The sequence below is a fragment of the Lepisosteus oculatus genome, chromosome 12 (genome assembly GCF_040954835.1).
Source record: "Lepisosteus oculatus isolate fLepOcu1 chromosome 12, fLepOcu1.hap2, whole genome shotgun sequence".
In the NCBI taxonomy this organism is placed as follows: Eukaryota; Metazoa; Chordata; class Actinopteri; order Semionotiformes; family Lepisosteidae; genus Lepisosteus; species Lepisosteus oculatus.
Window position 1 is genome coordinate 38,253,565 of NC_090707.1, and position 16,014 is coordinate 38,269,578.

At 55.2% G+C, this 16,014-nt stretch overlaps 2 protein-coding genes and 1 non-coding gene across 5 annotated transcripts; 1 reads left to right on the forward strand and 2 right to left on the reverse strand.

Annotated features, from left to right (window-relative positions):
- Positions 1-86: 86 nt before the first annotated feature.
- On the reverse strand, positions 87-11,628 carry LOC107076483 (phospholipase B-like 1). Of its 3 annotated transcripts, none has more exons than XM_069196945.1 (13): positions 11,568-11,606; positions 11,076-11,386; positions 10,567-10,857; positions 9,171-9,393; positions 8,995-9,078; positions 8,098-8,239; positions 5,989-6,141; positions 4,931-5,075; positions 3,832-4,032; positions 2,964-3,104; positions 2,123-2,308; positions 1,533-1,639; positions 87-1,234 (listed from the first exon to the last, which is right to left on the reverse strand). In XM_069196945.1, exons 3-13 carry the CDS (start codon positions 10,655-10,657, stop codon positions 1,025-1,027), a joined length of 1,683 nt encoding a protein of 560 aa, XP_069053046.1. In that variant the 5' UTR covers positions 10,658-10,857; positions 11,076-11,386; positions 11,568-11,606; the 3' UTR covers positions 87-1,024. The 3 variants fall into 3 exon arrangements, with proteins under 3 accessions (XP_069053046.1, XP_069053047.1, XP_069053048.1); XM_069196946.1 differs by having other exon boundaries at positions 10,994-11,386; XM_069196947.1 differs by lacking the exon at positions 11,076-11,386 and having other exon boundaries at positions 11,568-11,628.
- Positions 11,565-11,637, reverse strand: trnar-ccu (transfer RNA arginine (anticodon CCU)). The gene has a single exon. It is a non-coding gene; the product is annotated as a tRNA-Arg (tRNA).
- Positions 11,638-11,921: 284 nt separating this feature from the next.
- cby1 (chibby 1, beta catenin antagonist) lies at positions 11,922-15,327 on the forward strand. Its single transcript, XM_069196948.1, has 5 exons — positions 11,922-12,165; positions 13,047-13,135; positions 13,517-13,622; positions 14,176-14,288; positions 14,412-15,327. Exons 1-5 carry the CDS (start codon positions 11,937-11,939, stop codon positions 14,490-14,492), a joined length of 618 nt encoding a protein of 205 aa, XP_069053049.1. The 5' UTR covers positions 11,922-11,936; the 3' UTR covers positions 14,493-15,327.
- The last annotated feature ends 687 nt before the right edge of the window (positions 15,328-16,014 follow it).

Genomic DNA, 16,014 nt, shown 5'->3' on the forward strand with positions numbered 1-16,014 from the left:
TGACCAAGCAGAGCTACCAGATTTCACCAGGCCCTTTGAACCCTGCAGATGCGTTTACAAAACCGGTCTTCACCTGCCAGCTCCTCTGTTTTTAAACAGCCCACCCGGACCGGTCAGCCAGCCCAGACAGAGCTTTATTCGCCACTCAGCACAGAGTTAAAAAAATATTTAAAAATCATCACAAATCATGCAAACTCGTAGGCTCAAAAACAATGATCCAGCCACCCGGGATCGAGAGAAACCTGAGCAGCCCCTGAGTGGAGCCTAGTACTCCAAAACTCACTTGCAGTATATTTTCATACACTGTGAACCAATCTACTCAGAATAATTACGTACACAGACCAGGATTAGGGAAAAAAAGTGTTCTAGAACAGGAATATGGAATATAGATGAGATTCCCAGACAGACAAGCCAAAATTCCAGATCCCGTTCAGACACAATGACAAGCACAATGGAAAAAAAAGGGCAGGGATTAATCCGTTAGTCGCAGTTCATGAGCTGATTGGTGATCAATGCAGGAAACAATGCGAGCAGCGCCGCCGTCGTGCACCAGGGTAGAAACGAGCAGCCCCACTCGTAACCAGTGCCCGTTTCCCAGGCCCTGCAGTGTGGGCGCCAGGCTGCCCAGCCTGCCTCGTGGCAGAAGGGGTTGTATCTGCTCCGTTCTGTGCCCGGTGTTGTGCAGCAGTCCCTGTGTGTGAAGGCGTCTCAGATTCTCCCCCAGCGTCCGGTGCAGCAGGCGAAAAGTCGTCCGACAACTCCATAACAGCCTTTTCTCCCATCACTCTCCTCTCCCTCATTCCCTCACTCCTGTCCCCCTCCTCCTCTCCCTCGCCACTCACTCCTATTCCTCTCCTCCTCTCCCTCACTCCTATCCCCCTCCTCCTCTCCTCCTCTCCCTCACTCCCATCTCCCTCCTCCTCCTCTCCCTCGCCCCTCACTCCTATCTTCTCCCTCTCCCTCACTCCTATCTTCTCCCTCTCCCTCTCCCTCACTCCTATCTCCCTCCTCCTCTCCCTCACTCCTATCTCCCTCCTCCTCTCCCTGGCCCCTCACTCCGGGGCTGGAACAGCAGGGGCCTCATGCCCACGAAGGTGAAGTTGTAGGTGTCGGGGAGCCCCCGGTGCGCCGTGCCGTTGAAGTGGCTCCAGGAGAAGGCCGGCAGCCCCCCCTGCACTGTGGGCCCGCTGATGGCCTCCGCCGCCAGCTGCTGGGCCAGAGCGTAATCAGTCACCTGCAGGAGAGGAGAGGAGCGGGGTCACACCCTGGGTCCCCAGTCCTGCTGCTCTGGGGAGGGGGGTCAGTGTGTCTAGAGCAGGGGTCCCCACTCTCTGGGGAGGGGGGATCAGCGTGTCTAGAGCAGGGGTCCCCACTCTCTGGGAGGGCAGGGCCCAGTCAGTTCAGGACGGGTCGACTTCAGTGTTTGTGACGATTGAGGGTTCACAGTCTCCCCCAAGGCAGCGACCATGCCCGCCCAGCAGGGGGCCGCGCTGGGAGAGAGAGGGCGGCCGTGTGCAGGGATCTGGCCGTACCTTGGTGTCGTAGCAGCCTTCGGGAGAGGGGTGCTCCGACTGCAGGTCGTTCCGGCAGCAGATGGCCAGACAGGGGTTCTCCTCGGAGTAGGGGTCCCGCTTGTAATCTGACCACAGGAGGGGTGGACATAATTAACCAATCGGAGGGCAGCAACTTCCTGGCATGGATTCGACATGAATCCAGGAACTATCCCATGGAACCTAGACATCCCTCTCCCTCAAACCTCCGGAGGAGTGCTTGCTCGTGACCGCATCTCCGTTTCTGGATTTAATGAGCTGTCTGAGCTTGTTGCGCAGAGGACAGGGTAACATGAGACATTGTGCACACACCTGCAGAACCACACCTGCGCAGAGGAGGGGAGCTCGGGAACAGTGCATTCCCGACAGCTGACCGTTTTGGGGAACCCCCCCCCCCCCGGAGACTCCGGTTAGCTATCTAAGGCCAGGCTGGGACGTCCTGACCGAAGGGGTTCCTGCGAGACTCCGGCGATGTGCAGCAGGCAGGTCGGCCGCGTCAGTCGGGATGCTGGATTGGAACAAACCTCCGGATTCAGGGACCACGCGGAGCGCTCCGGGGTCCCCCCACCTACCGTTGAGCCGCATGATGTGCTTGAGGGACCGCAGGTCGGACACGCCCGCCTGGTCCCGGCGGAAGATCTTGGCGCGGGCGCACAGGTCGTAGGAGAACTGGTGCCCGTATTCCTGCCGCATGGCCGGGTAGCCGCTGAGGTTGTAGATCTGCTCGTGGAAGGGCACGTTGTAGGAGGGCCAGTACCCTGCACGGGGGGAGGGGGGACACAGGGCTCAGGGGGCAGGAGCCGACACCGACAGCCAGGAAACCAGGCCAGGAGACACGGACACTAGGGACCTGGTGGACAGGTACAGGCAGGAGGGAGACCCGGCGGACAGGTACGGGCAGGAGGGAGACCTGGCGGACAGGCACGGGCAGGAGGGAGACCTGGCGGACAGGCACGGGCAGGAGGGAGACCTGGCGGACAGGTACGGGCAGGAGGGAGACCTGGCGGACAGGTACGGGCAGGAGGGAGACCCGGCGGACAGGTACGGGCAGGAGGGAGACCCGGCGGACAGGTACGGGCAGGAGGGAGACCCGGCGGACAGGTACGGGCAGGAGGGAGACCTGGCGGACAGGTACGGGCAGGAGGGAGACCTGGCGGACAGGTACTGGCAGGACATGGATATTATCCTGTGAATGAAGCCCAGAAAATGTGACCGTCCAGACTCGCCCTGCTTTGAGAGTAAACAAGCTGCATTAATGAGGCAGACAGCTGGGCGATGGGATCTGCAGACAGAGACGGAGCTGTTCTAAGCGAGAAGGCCGGGGGCAGGGGACCGCAGAGAGGTCCCTTTCAGAAGACGAGGCAGAGCGTGGGCACAGACACAGAGGAGGGAAGGAGGGGCGCCGGGGCTCACCCCTGCGCAGGGTCTGCGTCTGGTCCGAGTGCACCACCAGCCCGGGGATCTGCTCCACGATGACCAGGGCGCCGTCCTCGATCCCGTGCCCGAGGGACACCCGGCTCAGGTCCACCACCATGTACTGGTTATTGTAGGTGCCTGCAGGGGGGCGACATGTGGTTCAGGTCGGGCGCGGGGCTGCATGTCAAGAGCTAAGCTTTGGCCCTCCGGTTCCAAAGGCTGGAGCACTACTCTTCCACTCCAGGACAGCACCTTCTTGTTTTATAAATATTCCATATTATATTAGCAGAAAAGCTTAAAACTACCACTTTTTAGACACCCTATTTCACATATTAGTTAAAGACTTAGGGAGAAATGGAATACTGGTGTGTACTTGACCGAGACCAGCCATATACTGTAGGTTTATGTTCCAAAATGAATATCGTTTATGGCCTTCACACGTGTTACAGTATGCTCCTATTCTTTTTATGCTCAGCTACTAAGATTTCCCTTCAGTGGTAAAATTCCATATAAATATTCAATACTAAAACGGGCACAGTAAAGACATTTAAATCTTTCTACGACCGACCAACGCACCACGAGTGCCCCTCGTTGAGAAACCAATCACGTACCGCGGTATTGCGCGAGGACGTAGCCAATTACCCGCGGTACGTGTCTGTGCCGCGCACTTTGAATGGCTACATCTGTACCTCTAATATACACCAGATGTGCTCTGTAGGTCACAACAATATCTGATGGAAAGACCACGCCTCTCCTTTCACTGCCTCAGACCATGTCGGTAAATGCACAGGAGTGGACGATGGGTTCTGCAACATATACTGTAAAAAAAGGGGACTGACTGGCTGGAGGTCAGAGCTGGGCTCACCGGAGTTGTATCTGGAGAAGGTCTCTGCCCACTGCTGCCCGTCCTGAGCCAGTGCATTTGCCAGGCGCACCCTCTGCCAGGCCAGCAGGCTCTGAGGGGTGATGAGGTCAAACAGTGATCTGTTGAACATGCTGTTGGTGGTCTGGATCATCACCAGCCCGCTGCCCAACAGATAGAAATCATCCAGGGACACCAGTAAACCTGCAGACACAGAGAGGGGGGTTCATACGGACACACTGACTGGACACTCCAGTACATGAACACTGCACTGAGAGAGAGAGAGGGGTTCATACAGACACACTGACTGGACACTCCAGTACATGAACACTGCACTGAGAGAGAGAGGGGTCAATACAGACACACTGACTGGACACTCCAGTACATGAACACTGCACTGAGAGAGAGAGGGGTTCATACAGACACACTGACTGGACACTCCAGTACATGAACACTGCACTGAGAGAGAGAGGGGTTCATACACACACACTGACTGGACACTCCAGTACATGAACACTGCACTGAGAGAGAGAGAGGGGTTCATACAGACACACTGACTGGACACTCCAGTACATGAACACTGCACTGAGAGAGAGAGGGGTTCACACACACACACTGACTGGACACTCCAGTACATGAACACTGCACTGAGAGAGAGAGGGGTTCATACAGACACACTGACTGGACACTCCAGTACATGAACACTGCACTGAGAGAGAGAGGGGTTCATACAGACACACTGACTGGACACTCCAGTACATGAACACTGCACTGAGAGAGAGAGGGGTTCACACACACACACTGACTGGACACTCCAGTACGTGAACACTGCACTGAGAGAGAGAGGGGTTCATACAGACACCCTGACTGGACACTCCAGTACATGAACACTGCACTGAGAGAGAGAGGGGTTCATACACACACACTGACTGGACACTCCAGTACATGAACACTGCACTGAGAGAGAGAGGGGTTCATACAGACACCCTGACTGGACACTCCAGTACATGAACACTGCACTGAGAGAGAGAGGGGTTTATACAGACACACGGACTGGACACTCCAGTAGATTATTACAGCCAGCCCCAGCCCAGGCCCGCACCAGGATAGCTGCTGAAGGACAGTCTCCCGGTGGCGGTGTGGGGCTCGGTCAGCCGGATGTCCCAGTGCTTGAAGATCCGCAGGGTGGCAGCGTAGGTGTACCAACTGGAGTGGGACATCAGCAGGTTCTCATAGCCGGGCAGCACCTGAGACAGAGCAGGGGAGAGTGAGGGGACACAGCCCGGCTGACCGGCCTGTCCAGAGAGGACAGGATCAGTGACCACAGCCCGGCTGACCGGCCTGTCCAGAGAGGACAGGATCAGCGACCACAGCCCGGCTGACCGGCCTGTCCAGAGAGGACAGGATCAGCGACCACAGCCTGTCTGACTGGGCTGTCCATAGAGGACAGGATCAGTGACCACAGCCCGGCTGACCGGCCTGTCCAGAGAGGACAGGATCAGTGACCACAGCCCGGCTGACTGGGCTGTCCAGAGAGGACAGGATCAGTGACCACAGCCCGGCTGACCGGCCTGTCCAGAGAGGACAGGATCAGTGACCACAGCCCGTCTGACCGGGCTGTCCAGAGAGGACAGGATCAGTGACCACAGCCCGTCTGACCGGCCTGTCCAGAGAGGACAGGATCAGTGACCACAGCCCGTCTGACCGGCCTGTCCAGAGAGGACAGGATCAGTGACCACAGCCCGTCTGACCGGCCTATCCAGAGAGGACAGGATCAGTGACCACAGGCTGGACAGATAGACTGGACACAGACAGACCAGAGAGGACAGGATCAGTGACCACAGGCTGGACAGATAGACTGGACACAGACAGACCAGAGAGGACAGGATCAGTGACCACAGGCTGGACAGATAGACTGGACACAGACAGACCAGAGAGGACAGGATCAGTGACCACAGGCTGGACAGATAGACTGGACACAGACAGACCAGAGAGGACAGGCTGCGCTCCCACTGCCAGCAGGGAGAAGCCCAGACTGAGCTGTACTTCCTGCTGCACTGGGATTAGACAAGGGTGATCCGAGTTCGGCACAGATCTCCGCCAAATCACGCCGGCAGTGGAGGGGAGCAGAGTATAACCCCACAGCAAATGACCTCTGACCTTGATGAGGGCGGAGCAGTGTCCCATGGCAGGCTGGCCGGGGTACCTGAGGAGGCCGGGGGGTTTCGAGGGGGGGTCTGGCACCAGGGCAGGGATGAGATCCAGCAGGTCCCCCAGCGCGTTGAGAAACTGCACTGCGAACAGAGGGAGGGGCTGGGGGAGACAGGGGGGGTGTGACTCCACGGCCACTGCTGCAGTCAGTTCGGTGAGCTGATGGACCATGTGCACAAGCGTGCTGCCCTGCTGACGTGCGTGGGGCTCCAACACGAAGACAGAGAACACAGAACAGCAGCAGCACCAACAACACGTGAAATAACATACAGCTTAAAAAAAAACCATCAGTGTGAGTCAGTTCGTGGCAGGAAACTCACACCCAGGCAGTGAGGGTATGAGGGTAGTATCGCCTCATACCCAGGCAGTGAGGGACTGTAACATGTAGAATCGTGCCTCTATATTCTATTCATGCTGCATTGCATTGCCCCGTTGGAGAACTGTGTTTTACAGCACGCTCGCCACACAACACAGCTGTGGCAGACACAGCTTTACCCACGGAGAAGCCAGTGAAACAGTGCTACGGTAAGATAAGGGAGAAGACAGTTATAATCCGTTTGTCTGAAAGAGCTCCTGCACTGGGGATGGAAGATTTCCTGTGTCTGTTAGTATCCCACAGCATTACAAGCAGGGGGCTGCGACAGCATGCGCAGGCAGCAGAGGAACAGGAAACACAACGTTTCGGCTGTGGAGTCACAGCGGATCTCGCCCCCCCCCCCCAGTGAGCACACAGGCCCAGTCCACTCTGAGCGTCTGTTACAGGGAAACAGCGTCCACAGGTGCGGGTTTGCTTGCGTTTGGCGTGGCTCAACGCTGCCCTCTGGTGGCTCAACCCCATTTTTACACATCCCAAACCCGGCTGCCCTGTCACTGGGACCTACAGCGGCCGGCTGACTGACCGACACTCAGACTGACCACAGGCCGGGCTGGCAGCCAGGAAGGAGAGGAGATCAGTACCAGATCAGTACCTCAGCAGCTGTGTTGTGTTGTGCAGTGTTGTCTTATCCTGTGTGCTGTTGTGCAGTGCAGTGTTGTCCAATACACTGTCTTTTAGAGTGTTGTGCAGCAGGTGCTGTGTAGTGCTGTACACTGTAGTGTTGTACACTGCAACACTGTATTGTGCAGTGCGGTGTACCATTATATAGGCTTGTACAGTGCAGTGTTGTGTACTGTTGTGCAGTGCAGTGCTGTGTAGTGCTATACAGTGTTGCACACTGAGGTACCTCCCTCTTGTTCTTCTTGGCCTAGTCCGCAGCTCCTGACTGCAGCCCGCTCAGTAGTACAGTGTTGTGTTGTGTTGTGTTGTGTTGTGTTGTGTTGTGTTGTGTTGTGTTGTGTTGTGTTGTGTTGTGTTGTGTTGTGTTGTGTTGCGTTGCGTTGCGTTGCTTCGTGCTGCAGTGCACACTTCAGTACCTCCCTCTTGATCTTCTTGGCCTAATCCCAGCTCCTGCCTGCAGCCCGCTCAGTAGTACAGTGTTGTGTTGTGTTGTGTTGTGTTGTGTTGTGTTGTGTTGCGTTGCTTTGTGCTGCAGTGCACACTTCAGTACCTCCCTCTTGTTCTTCTTGGCCTAATCCCAGCTCCTGCCTGCAGCCTGCTCAGTAGTACAGTGTTGTGTTGTATTGTGTTGTGTTGTGTTGCGTTGCTTCGTGCTGCAGTGCACACTTCAGTACCTCCCTCTTGATCTTCTTGGCCTAATCCCAGCTCCTGCCTGCAGCCCGCTCAGTAGTACAGTGTTGTGTTGCGTTGCGTTGCGTTGCGTTGCTTTGTGCTGCAGTGCACACTTCAGTACCTCCCTCTTGATCTTCTTGGCCTAATCCCAGCTCCTGCCTGCAGCCCGCTCAGTAGTACAGTGTTGTGTTGTGTTATGTTGTATTGTGTTGTGTTGTATTGTGTTGTGTTGCGTTGCTTTGTGCTGCAGTGCACACTTCAGTACCTCCCTCTTGTTCTTCTTGGCCTAATCCCAGCTCCTGCCTGCAGCCTGCTCAGTAGTACAGTGTTGTGTTGTATTGTGTTGTGTTGTGTTGCGTTGCTTCGTGCTGCAGTGCACACTTCAGTACCTCCCTCTTGTTCTTCTTGGCCCAGTCCGCAGCTCCCGCCTGCAGCCCGTCCAGCTGGGCCACCAGGAAGCCGGCGTGGCGCCACAGTGGGTCGGAGGCGCTGTGGTTCCGAACCTGTGCCCTCACCCAGGCGTCCTGTTTCCTGTGGGCATGGGGCAGAGACTCAGGCAGGGGCGCAGACAGCCCGGTGGACCCCGGGGCCCGTCTGGGACTCGGTCCTCAGTGCTCCAGGGTTCTGCGTGACCCCTGTCACCCCGCCTGGTGCCGGCTGTCCGGATCCCTTCACTGGTCTCACACAAACACAGAGCGCTGCGAGACCAGGCCCACGCTGCTTAAACTCCTCTATATTCTGAGCTCCACACAGAGACAAAGACGGGAGACGTCTTCCGAACCAACAGTGAAACTCCAATCCCAGGGCACAAAAGAGCCAGCTACAGGGCAGCGCATTTCAAACTGAGAACAGGGAGCGCTTCTTTACACAAAGGGTGGTGGGAGCGTGGAACAAGGTCCCCAGCTGTGTGGTGGAAGCCGATACCCAGGCTGCTTTCCAGACACAGCTGGATGAGACCCTCCAGTCAGGACAGGAAGCCAGATCTTTGCACAAAGGGCGGTGGGAGTGTGGAACAACCTGCCCTGCCTTGTTGTCGAGGCTGATACTCTGCCTTCTTTCAAGAAAGAGCTGGATGATCAATTAATCACTCAGCTGCTCATGACTGTATCCTTCCCTATGTTACATACAGGGAGTATGTGTATTTGTGTATTTGTTCATGGGTTCATGTTGTTAAATCCATTATCTATTGTGTACATGTCTGCAATGCAGATGTCCCATCTGGGGCAGTAAAGGAAGTGAGAAAGACAGGGGCTCAGTAAGTGAAGCGATTAACAGGATCCTCCCACCTCATGAAGTCCTGCACCGGGCCGAGAATCTTGGGGTCGCTGATCAGCTGGGGGTACATGTTGGCGTAGTGGTCGAACATCAGCCTGGGGGGACCAAGAGAAACCGACTGAAACCCCAGAAAAAAAAGAAGCCTGTTTGATTTCAGCTCTCGGGGGCTTTGGGGTCTCAAACTTACGGCGCAGTCAGGAAGCCCTCCAGGTACCCCGCGAGGAAAGAGGTGGTCTCGTCGGACTGGGGGGTCTGCCCGTAGCCGGCTCGCAGCTCCAGGACCCCCCAGCCGATCTGGGTCAGGGTGTCGCTGTAGTAGCCCTGGGCGTCGCCCTGCTTCTCCATCACCCCGTCCTTCAGCAGCACGCGCTTGTGAGACGGGTCCCAGTACACTGTGGCCATGTGCTGCTCTGAGAGAGCGGGATCACACTTCACACACTCCACTGGAGCAGGAGTGCTACATCACACTCTCACACACTCCACTGGAGCAGGAGTGCTACCTTACACTCTCACACACTCCACTGGAGCAGGAGTGCTACATCACACTCTCACACACTCCACTGGAGCGGGAGTGCTACCTTACACTCTCACACACTCCACTGGAGCGGGAGTGCTACCTCACACTCTCTCACACTCCACTGGAGCAGGAGTGCTACCTCACACTCTCACACACTCCACTGGAGCAGGAGTGCTACCTCACACTCTCACACACTCCACTGGAGCAGGAGTGCTACCTCACACTCTCACACACTCCACTGGAGCAGGAGTGCTACATAACACTCTCACACACTCCACTGGAGCAGGAGTGCTACATCACACTCTCACACACTCCACTGGAGCAGGAGTGCTACCTCACACTCTCACACACTCCACTGGAGCAGGAGTGCTCCATCACACTCTCACACACTCCACTGGAGCGGGAGTGCTACCTCACACTCTCACACACTCCACTGGACTGAGAGAGCTTAGACTGAGATCACAGCTGTTCACAAACAACACTCTTAAAATATACACACAGATGCTTTGACACACACACACCAATAGCCGCACACGCACACACAGACAGACTCACACACTCGACCACATACACCCACATTCAACACACGAAAAATACCGACTCTCACGGCTCCACTGGGAGCGACAGTCCTGTTCACCGCGTTATTTCTCACGTCTTGTTCATAACTTGTGAATCGTGTGTGTTTTTTTACAGAAAACTGTTTTCCCCATGTTGATAAGAAAACACGTTCTTACACGCCTTAAAAATGTACTTTTCCCACCCTGTGCCCTGTGTCCTGCTGTGTGTGTGACACACTGTTTTGAACATTTACTGCCCGAAAAACGATATCGGTAAATTATTAACTTTCTTCCCCTCCATTTCGTTCGTCTCCCTCTGCATTTACCCTAAGCTTTCACAAATTCGATCTTTGCCAGGAGCAAAAGCGGGCACGACCAGCTCCCCACACCTGTGGAAACCCCAGGCGGAGGACGGGGAAGACAGTCAGACAAGGGACAGAGAGAGAGAGAGAAGACAGGATAAGGTCCAGGCAGGCTGGAGAAGCCGACCCCCGGCGGTGGAGACTCACTGCTCGCCTGGGGGACCGGCGCGCACACGGACACCAGGAGCAGCGCCAGCGCCGCCAGCAGCGCCAGCCGGGACGCACGAACCGCAGCCATGGGCGGACTTCAGGGGCCGGTCAGGAGCGACACCGCTGCCGCTGCTCAGCCTGTCCAGCAGCCTCGACAGCCCGTCCCCGGGAGCTGGGCTGGCAGCACGACCGCGCTCGGAGGGAGGGAGGGGAACCGAGACTGGGGGCGGGTGCCCGTGCGTCAGGCTCAGGAAGTGTCCGACCGAAGTTCTGCTTGCGGTCTTTGCACTGTGATTCGAGAAAGTAATTTTAAAAAAAAATGCTTTACTGATAACAACTAACAAAACACGAACACCGCTAATTGACATTTAACGACATGAAATACTGTACACATGCATTCGAAGAATAGTCGGAGGTACTTAACTGATTTACAGAAACAGCTTATCATAACTTGACACGTCAATGGTATTTTGTTTTAATCGTTTCTCCCCTCTGCCCTGCCTCACCGCCGAGCCTGCGTGTGCTTGTCACTGTGATACCCAGCCGACAGCTGTGCTGACCGGGATCTGAGAAAGCGCGCCCGCCCGCCCGGACTCCTCAGGTGTCACGGGTTCTCCTCGGCCTGGTTCCGCGACTCCAACTGGACGGGCTGCACCGACACCGCGCTGAAACACGACTTCTGCAAACTCTCTGGCATAACTCACTTCACCATCGGAGTGCAGAGCAAAGATTTCACATCCTCTTTCCATCTTAAGCAACCAGCTCATACAGTTGTGTATAAACAGGCAGCTCTGCGGCTAAAATCTCGCTCAGGCAACTGCGGCACATAACGATGAAGAAATAACGGTCTGGCTGTGGTCAGAATACCTACCCCCACTAAATTAAGAAAGCATATATTACGTGGAAAATTCACAATTCGATACAACGGCGTCAATTATTTATACTAAAACAATATACAACACAATTAATTTTAAATAATAAAAAAAAAACAAGCCCACCCCAGATGGGACTCGAACCCACAATCCCTGGCTTAGGAGGCCAGTGCCTTATCCATTAGGCCACTGGGGCTGATTACAACACGTGATGGCACTCGCAGGGTTTTATCACTTCCCAGCGGCCCCTGCGCTGACAGGGCAACGTCGCGCATGACGCCATCTCCATGGAGACGGAGCTTATCTCGGAAGCGCCGCTTGGGCGCTTCCATTTCGAAACTCGGCAAGGGGGGGAAAATAAGTATGTATTGTCGAAATGTATACCACATCAAAACTATTCCCTGTCGTATTGTGGATTACTTAAGCATTATAATCTTAAACGTCTTATCCACGACAAAAACCTCAGGCTGTTTTAATGTAAATCACACGATAAGAATGTATTTTGTTTTCTTCTCCACCCCCGATGTAGTGTCCGTTGAAGACTTGATACGCTCGCACAGGCGCAGTAGCCGTGTTGATGCCGGAGAGCTGCAGCGAGTGTTGCCCACTTCAAACGCGTTTGTGAATTACTTTACTATCAAGTGTACACTTTGTGTCAAGAGCAATAGTAGCCAAAGCGCGTCGAAGGTGCGGGAAGTATTATACCGGACTGCAGGACATCACGGTAAGTCCATTCCAGTTTTCTTCGTTGACACTGTTGGCAACAGTGAGAAAATGATCGGGCCACATAAGTGTGCCTTAAACCGCGTCCGATCGGCATTTAACTAAAAAAACAACAACAACAGCTCGTGTCTTCGCCCTTTTCCGTATCGTGTTCTGCGCGGTGAAGCTGTGCTGATGTGCCGTGTCTGCATGGCCCGGAGCCCAGAGAGCGGACCTCTGGGTTAGACGCGCTCAGCAGCGCCGGACACAAGACCCCCAGGCGAGGCTCTCTGCCCCGCCCTGCAGCGCCGGGTTTGCAGGCGAGCGGAGCCGCTCGGACCCGTGAGGATCAAACCTCCCCCCCTGAGCTGCCCTGAGCTGCCTGCTCTTTCCCCGTCGGCCCGGCTCGCTCAGCTGGCCTCGTCGTCACTGAAAGTCTCTCCTTATCTGCCCGGGCTGCTGAGCTGGCGGGTTATTATTATTATTATTATTATTATTATTATTATTATTGGTAAATAATAGGACGTGCTGGTATTGAGAGACTGTCAAACGCTCGGCCTGCGAGGATGGGAGCTGGGGGGAGACGGATATTCTCTGGGCAGTTTTACTGCTGATCAGCCACATTGACACACCTGCTGCGTTCTCGGCTGCCTCTCCCTCTTCCCGATCTCTCTCCCCTTTTCTCCAGTCACGCTTTTCCCAGAACACAGCAGAAAGGAATATTAAGGTAACCCTGTCCACCAGCTGGAACAGAGAGTCCCGTGCGGCTCCGGGCGTGATCAGCAGCAGCAGTGGTCGTGATTGATCTTTCGGTGGGGCTGTGTGCTGCTGCTCAGCGGGTTCCAGCAGGGAGGTCCTGTCTGTGTGGGGTCCCCCTCTGACCTGTGTCTGGTTCTTCTGTAGACGCCGCCGCCATGCCCCTGTTTGGGAAGAGCTTCAGCCCCAAGAGGACTCCGCCCAGGAAATCAGCCTCTCTGTCCAACCTGCACACGGTGAGCCTGTCCACAGCACCTACTCACAGCTGTCCTGTCCAGCTCTGGACACTGGCCTGGCTGTGTTCTCTAGGGTCTTCCTCACAGCGGTCCTGTCCAGCTCTGGACACTGGCCTGGCTGTGTTCTCTAGGGTCTTCCTCACAGCGGTCCTGTCCAGCTCTGGACACTGGCCTGGCTGTGTTCTCTAGGGTCTTCCTCACAGCTGCTGTCCTGTTCAGTCCCAATTCCAGTGTATTCACTGCTCCCTGCAGTAGAGCTCCCCCTGGTGGACAGAAACAGACTACTAGGGGATTTAGAATTGAAGGTGTTCAGTGGAGGGTTGTCTGGGTCTGGGACTTCTCTCTTCTGACCCCTGTTCTTCTCTCCTTGCTCTGCCACAGCTGGACCGGTCGACCCGGGAGATCGAGCTGGGTCTGGAATATGGGGCGCCGGCGATGAATATTGGGGGGCAGAGCCTCAGGTTTGAGGATGGGCAGTGGATCACAGGTCAGCACTGATCGCTTGTCCATCTGAGCCACACTGACACCCCTAATCCGTAGGGTGTAGCGATGTTGCACTGTGATTTAAGTACTTCTGCAGTTGTAGGAAACATAAGAATATGAAACATTTGAGTGTATGAAAACGATAGGAGACCATTTGGCTACCAGTAGCTAATTAATCCTATAAAGCTAAGTGCTTTATAGCTATACAGTTGAATTGGTTGTATTGAAACAGACAGTATCACCAATAAATCTAAGTGCTTTATATGAAGCTAGAGGTGGTGTTTTACTCTGGTGTTGTGTGTGCGCCTGCTGCTATAAGACTTGCTGTGTTGAGGTGTACAAGTGTGCTGTACGGATCCAGTGTGTGTGTGTGTGTGTGTGTGTGTGCCGTGTTGAGGTGTACAGGTGTGCAGTACAGATACAGTGTGTGTGTGTTGCCGTGTTGAGGTGTACAGGTGTGCAGTACGGATCCAGTGTGTGTGTGTTGCCGTGTTGAGGTGTACAGGTGTACCGGTGTGCTGTACTGATCGGTCTGTGTCTGTGTGTCTGGTGTTCAGAGTCCGGCGGCAGTGTCTCTCACAAGGAGGTCCAGAGGCTGAAGAAGAGGAACCTGCAGCTGGAGGAGGAGAACAACCTGCTGAGGCTGAAGATCGACATCCTGCTGGACATGGTGAGCGGGGAGCACGGCCCCCTCTCCCTCTCCCCACCCCTCCCTCACCCTCACCCTCACCCTCTCCCCTCCCCTCTGCCCTGAGCCTGACGCAGCTCACCTGCGTGTCTCTGTCCGCCGCAGCTCTCGGAGACGACGGCCGAGTCCCACCTCATGGAGAAGGAGCTGGAGGAGGTGAAGAACCACAGCCGCCGCAGGAAGTGAGAGGAGGGGGCCGTCCCGGGACCGCCACCACCCCTGGGTGGGGGGAGAGAGAGAGACAGGGGCCGTCCCAGGACTGTTCGAGACGCAGCCGGACAGCAGTGAGGAGCAAGGAGGAGGGTCTGTCTGTGTGGCCTGAGCCTGTAGATCCTGACGTATCAAACTGCACTGTACAAGTACACACAACGCTCCCCCACATCCAGAGAGCAGCTCCTTCTGCGTGCTCTTGCTGTGTCTGTTCAACACACTCTCTTGCACCAGAAGGACTGTATTCCAGAGGAGGGCCTGCTCAGTTTTCCTGTCACTTTGTGCTTCACGTCTCCTTCCTTCGTCTAGAATAATTGCAGCCGCTTCGTTCCTCGAACGGTTTGTAACGGGTCAGTCAAGCCTGCGGAGCCAGACGTTCCTTCATTTGTTAGCTTTCAAGTCGAGGGGCGAGAGGAGAGCAGCTGCAGTCCAGGATGAAAAGCTTCAAGGCCCTGGTACAAAGGATCGGCCAAAACCAAGCCTTGCGTTCACCACTTGGCTTCCACGTCCACTGGAAGAGTTGGGTCAATTGGACACAGGAAATAAGGATGAGGAAACGCAGCAAGACCTGCAGGAATGATGAGCTGCCCCCTGGTCCCACGGACACCCCCCTCCTGCCTGTCCGTCGTCAGTGAAGAAGGTTTATACAGTCGAACGGGAACATTGGGATTCATTCGCTGCCTGAAGAGCTGTCTGCAGGAATCTGGAAGGCAGTGGGAGACTCATGCTATGGCTGTTGTTTTTTGGGTAGTAGTTGTGCTTTCAGTGTTTGTGTTGAATTTTTCATTTTAAATTAAATTGGTTGACCTAGTTCTTGTAGTCCTTAAATTTCTTATCTTCACAAAGACCAGTATAGGGTACAAGTTTATGCGCCTTATTAACTAAAGATACAAATGAATGTACCAGAGACACTGCTGTCCCTGTCCTCTCACACTGCCCCTGAATTCACACACTGAGACACTCCTGACTGGACTGGAGACACTGCTGTCCCTCTCCTCTCACACTCCCCCTGAATTCACACACTGAGACACTCCTGACTGGACTGGAGACACTGCTGTCCTTCTCCTCTCACACTGACACACTCCTGACTGGACTGGAGACTGTGCTGTTTTCTCATTTTGTAACTAAATTCTGCCCTCAGCGGTCTGAGTGCCGAGGAGCTGTGGTCCGGGGAGGAAGTGGGCTGTTGTTTTGCTGATTAATCTGCAGGTTGCTGCAAGGGGCCGGGGACAATGGGGCTCTTTGTGTGTGGTGACACGAAGGGGATTAAGGGCGAAGCTGAGGAGCGCCAAGCCACCCTCACAGAGCGAGGCACGCGGCCGGCCCCCCTCGCCACGCAGCTCCCCAGCTCTCCAGCAGGGGGGGCTCTGGGGATGTGCCACCCGAGAGCTCTCACCTCCACCCCAGCCCCTGTCAGGTGGACCAACCTGGAGTTTTTTATTCTCTCTTTTTACCTGTCAGCGTGGGACTTAAATCTTCATGCAAGAGGAACAAACTC

Excerpts from the sequence above, each read along its gene's own strand:
- LOC107076483 (XM_069196947.1), bottom strand. The coding sequence starts at position 10,657 with ATGGCTGCGGTTCGTGCGTCCCGGCTGGCGCTGCTGGCGGCGCTGGCG. Across the intron at positions 4,033-4,930 it reads GTCCTTCAGCAGCTATCCTG|GTTTACTGGTGTCCCTGGAT; the intron begins GTGCGGGCCTGG and ends CTGTGTCTGCAG. Across the intron at positions 2,309-2,963 it reads GACGCAGACCCTGCGCAGGG|GGTACTGGCCCTCCTACAAC; the intron begins GTGAGCCCCGGC and ends CCCCCCGTGCAG.
- cby1 (XM_069196948.1), top strand. The coding sequence starts at position 11,937 with ATGTATTTTGTTTTCTTCTCCACCCCCGATGTAGTGTCCGTTGAAGAC. Across the intron at positions 12,166-13,046 it reads CCGGACTGCAGGACATCACG|ACGCCGCCGCCATGCCCCTG; the intron begins GTAAGTCCATTC and ends GTTCTTCTGTAG. Across the intron at positions 14,289-14,411 it reads TCGACATCCTGCTGGACATG|CTCTCGGAGACGACGGCCGA; the intron begins GTGAGCGGGGAG and ends TGTCCGCCGCAG.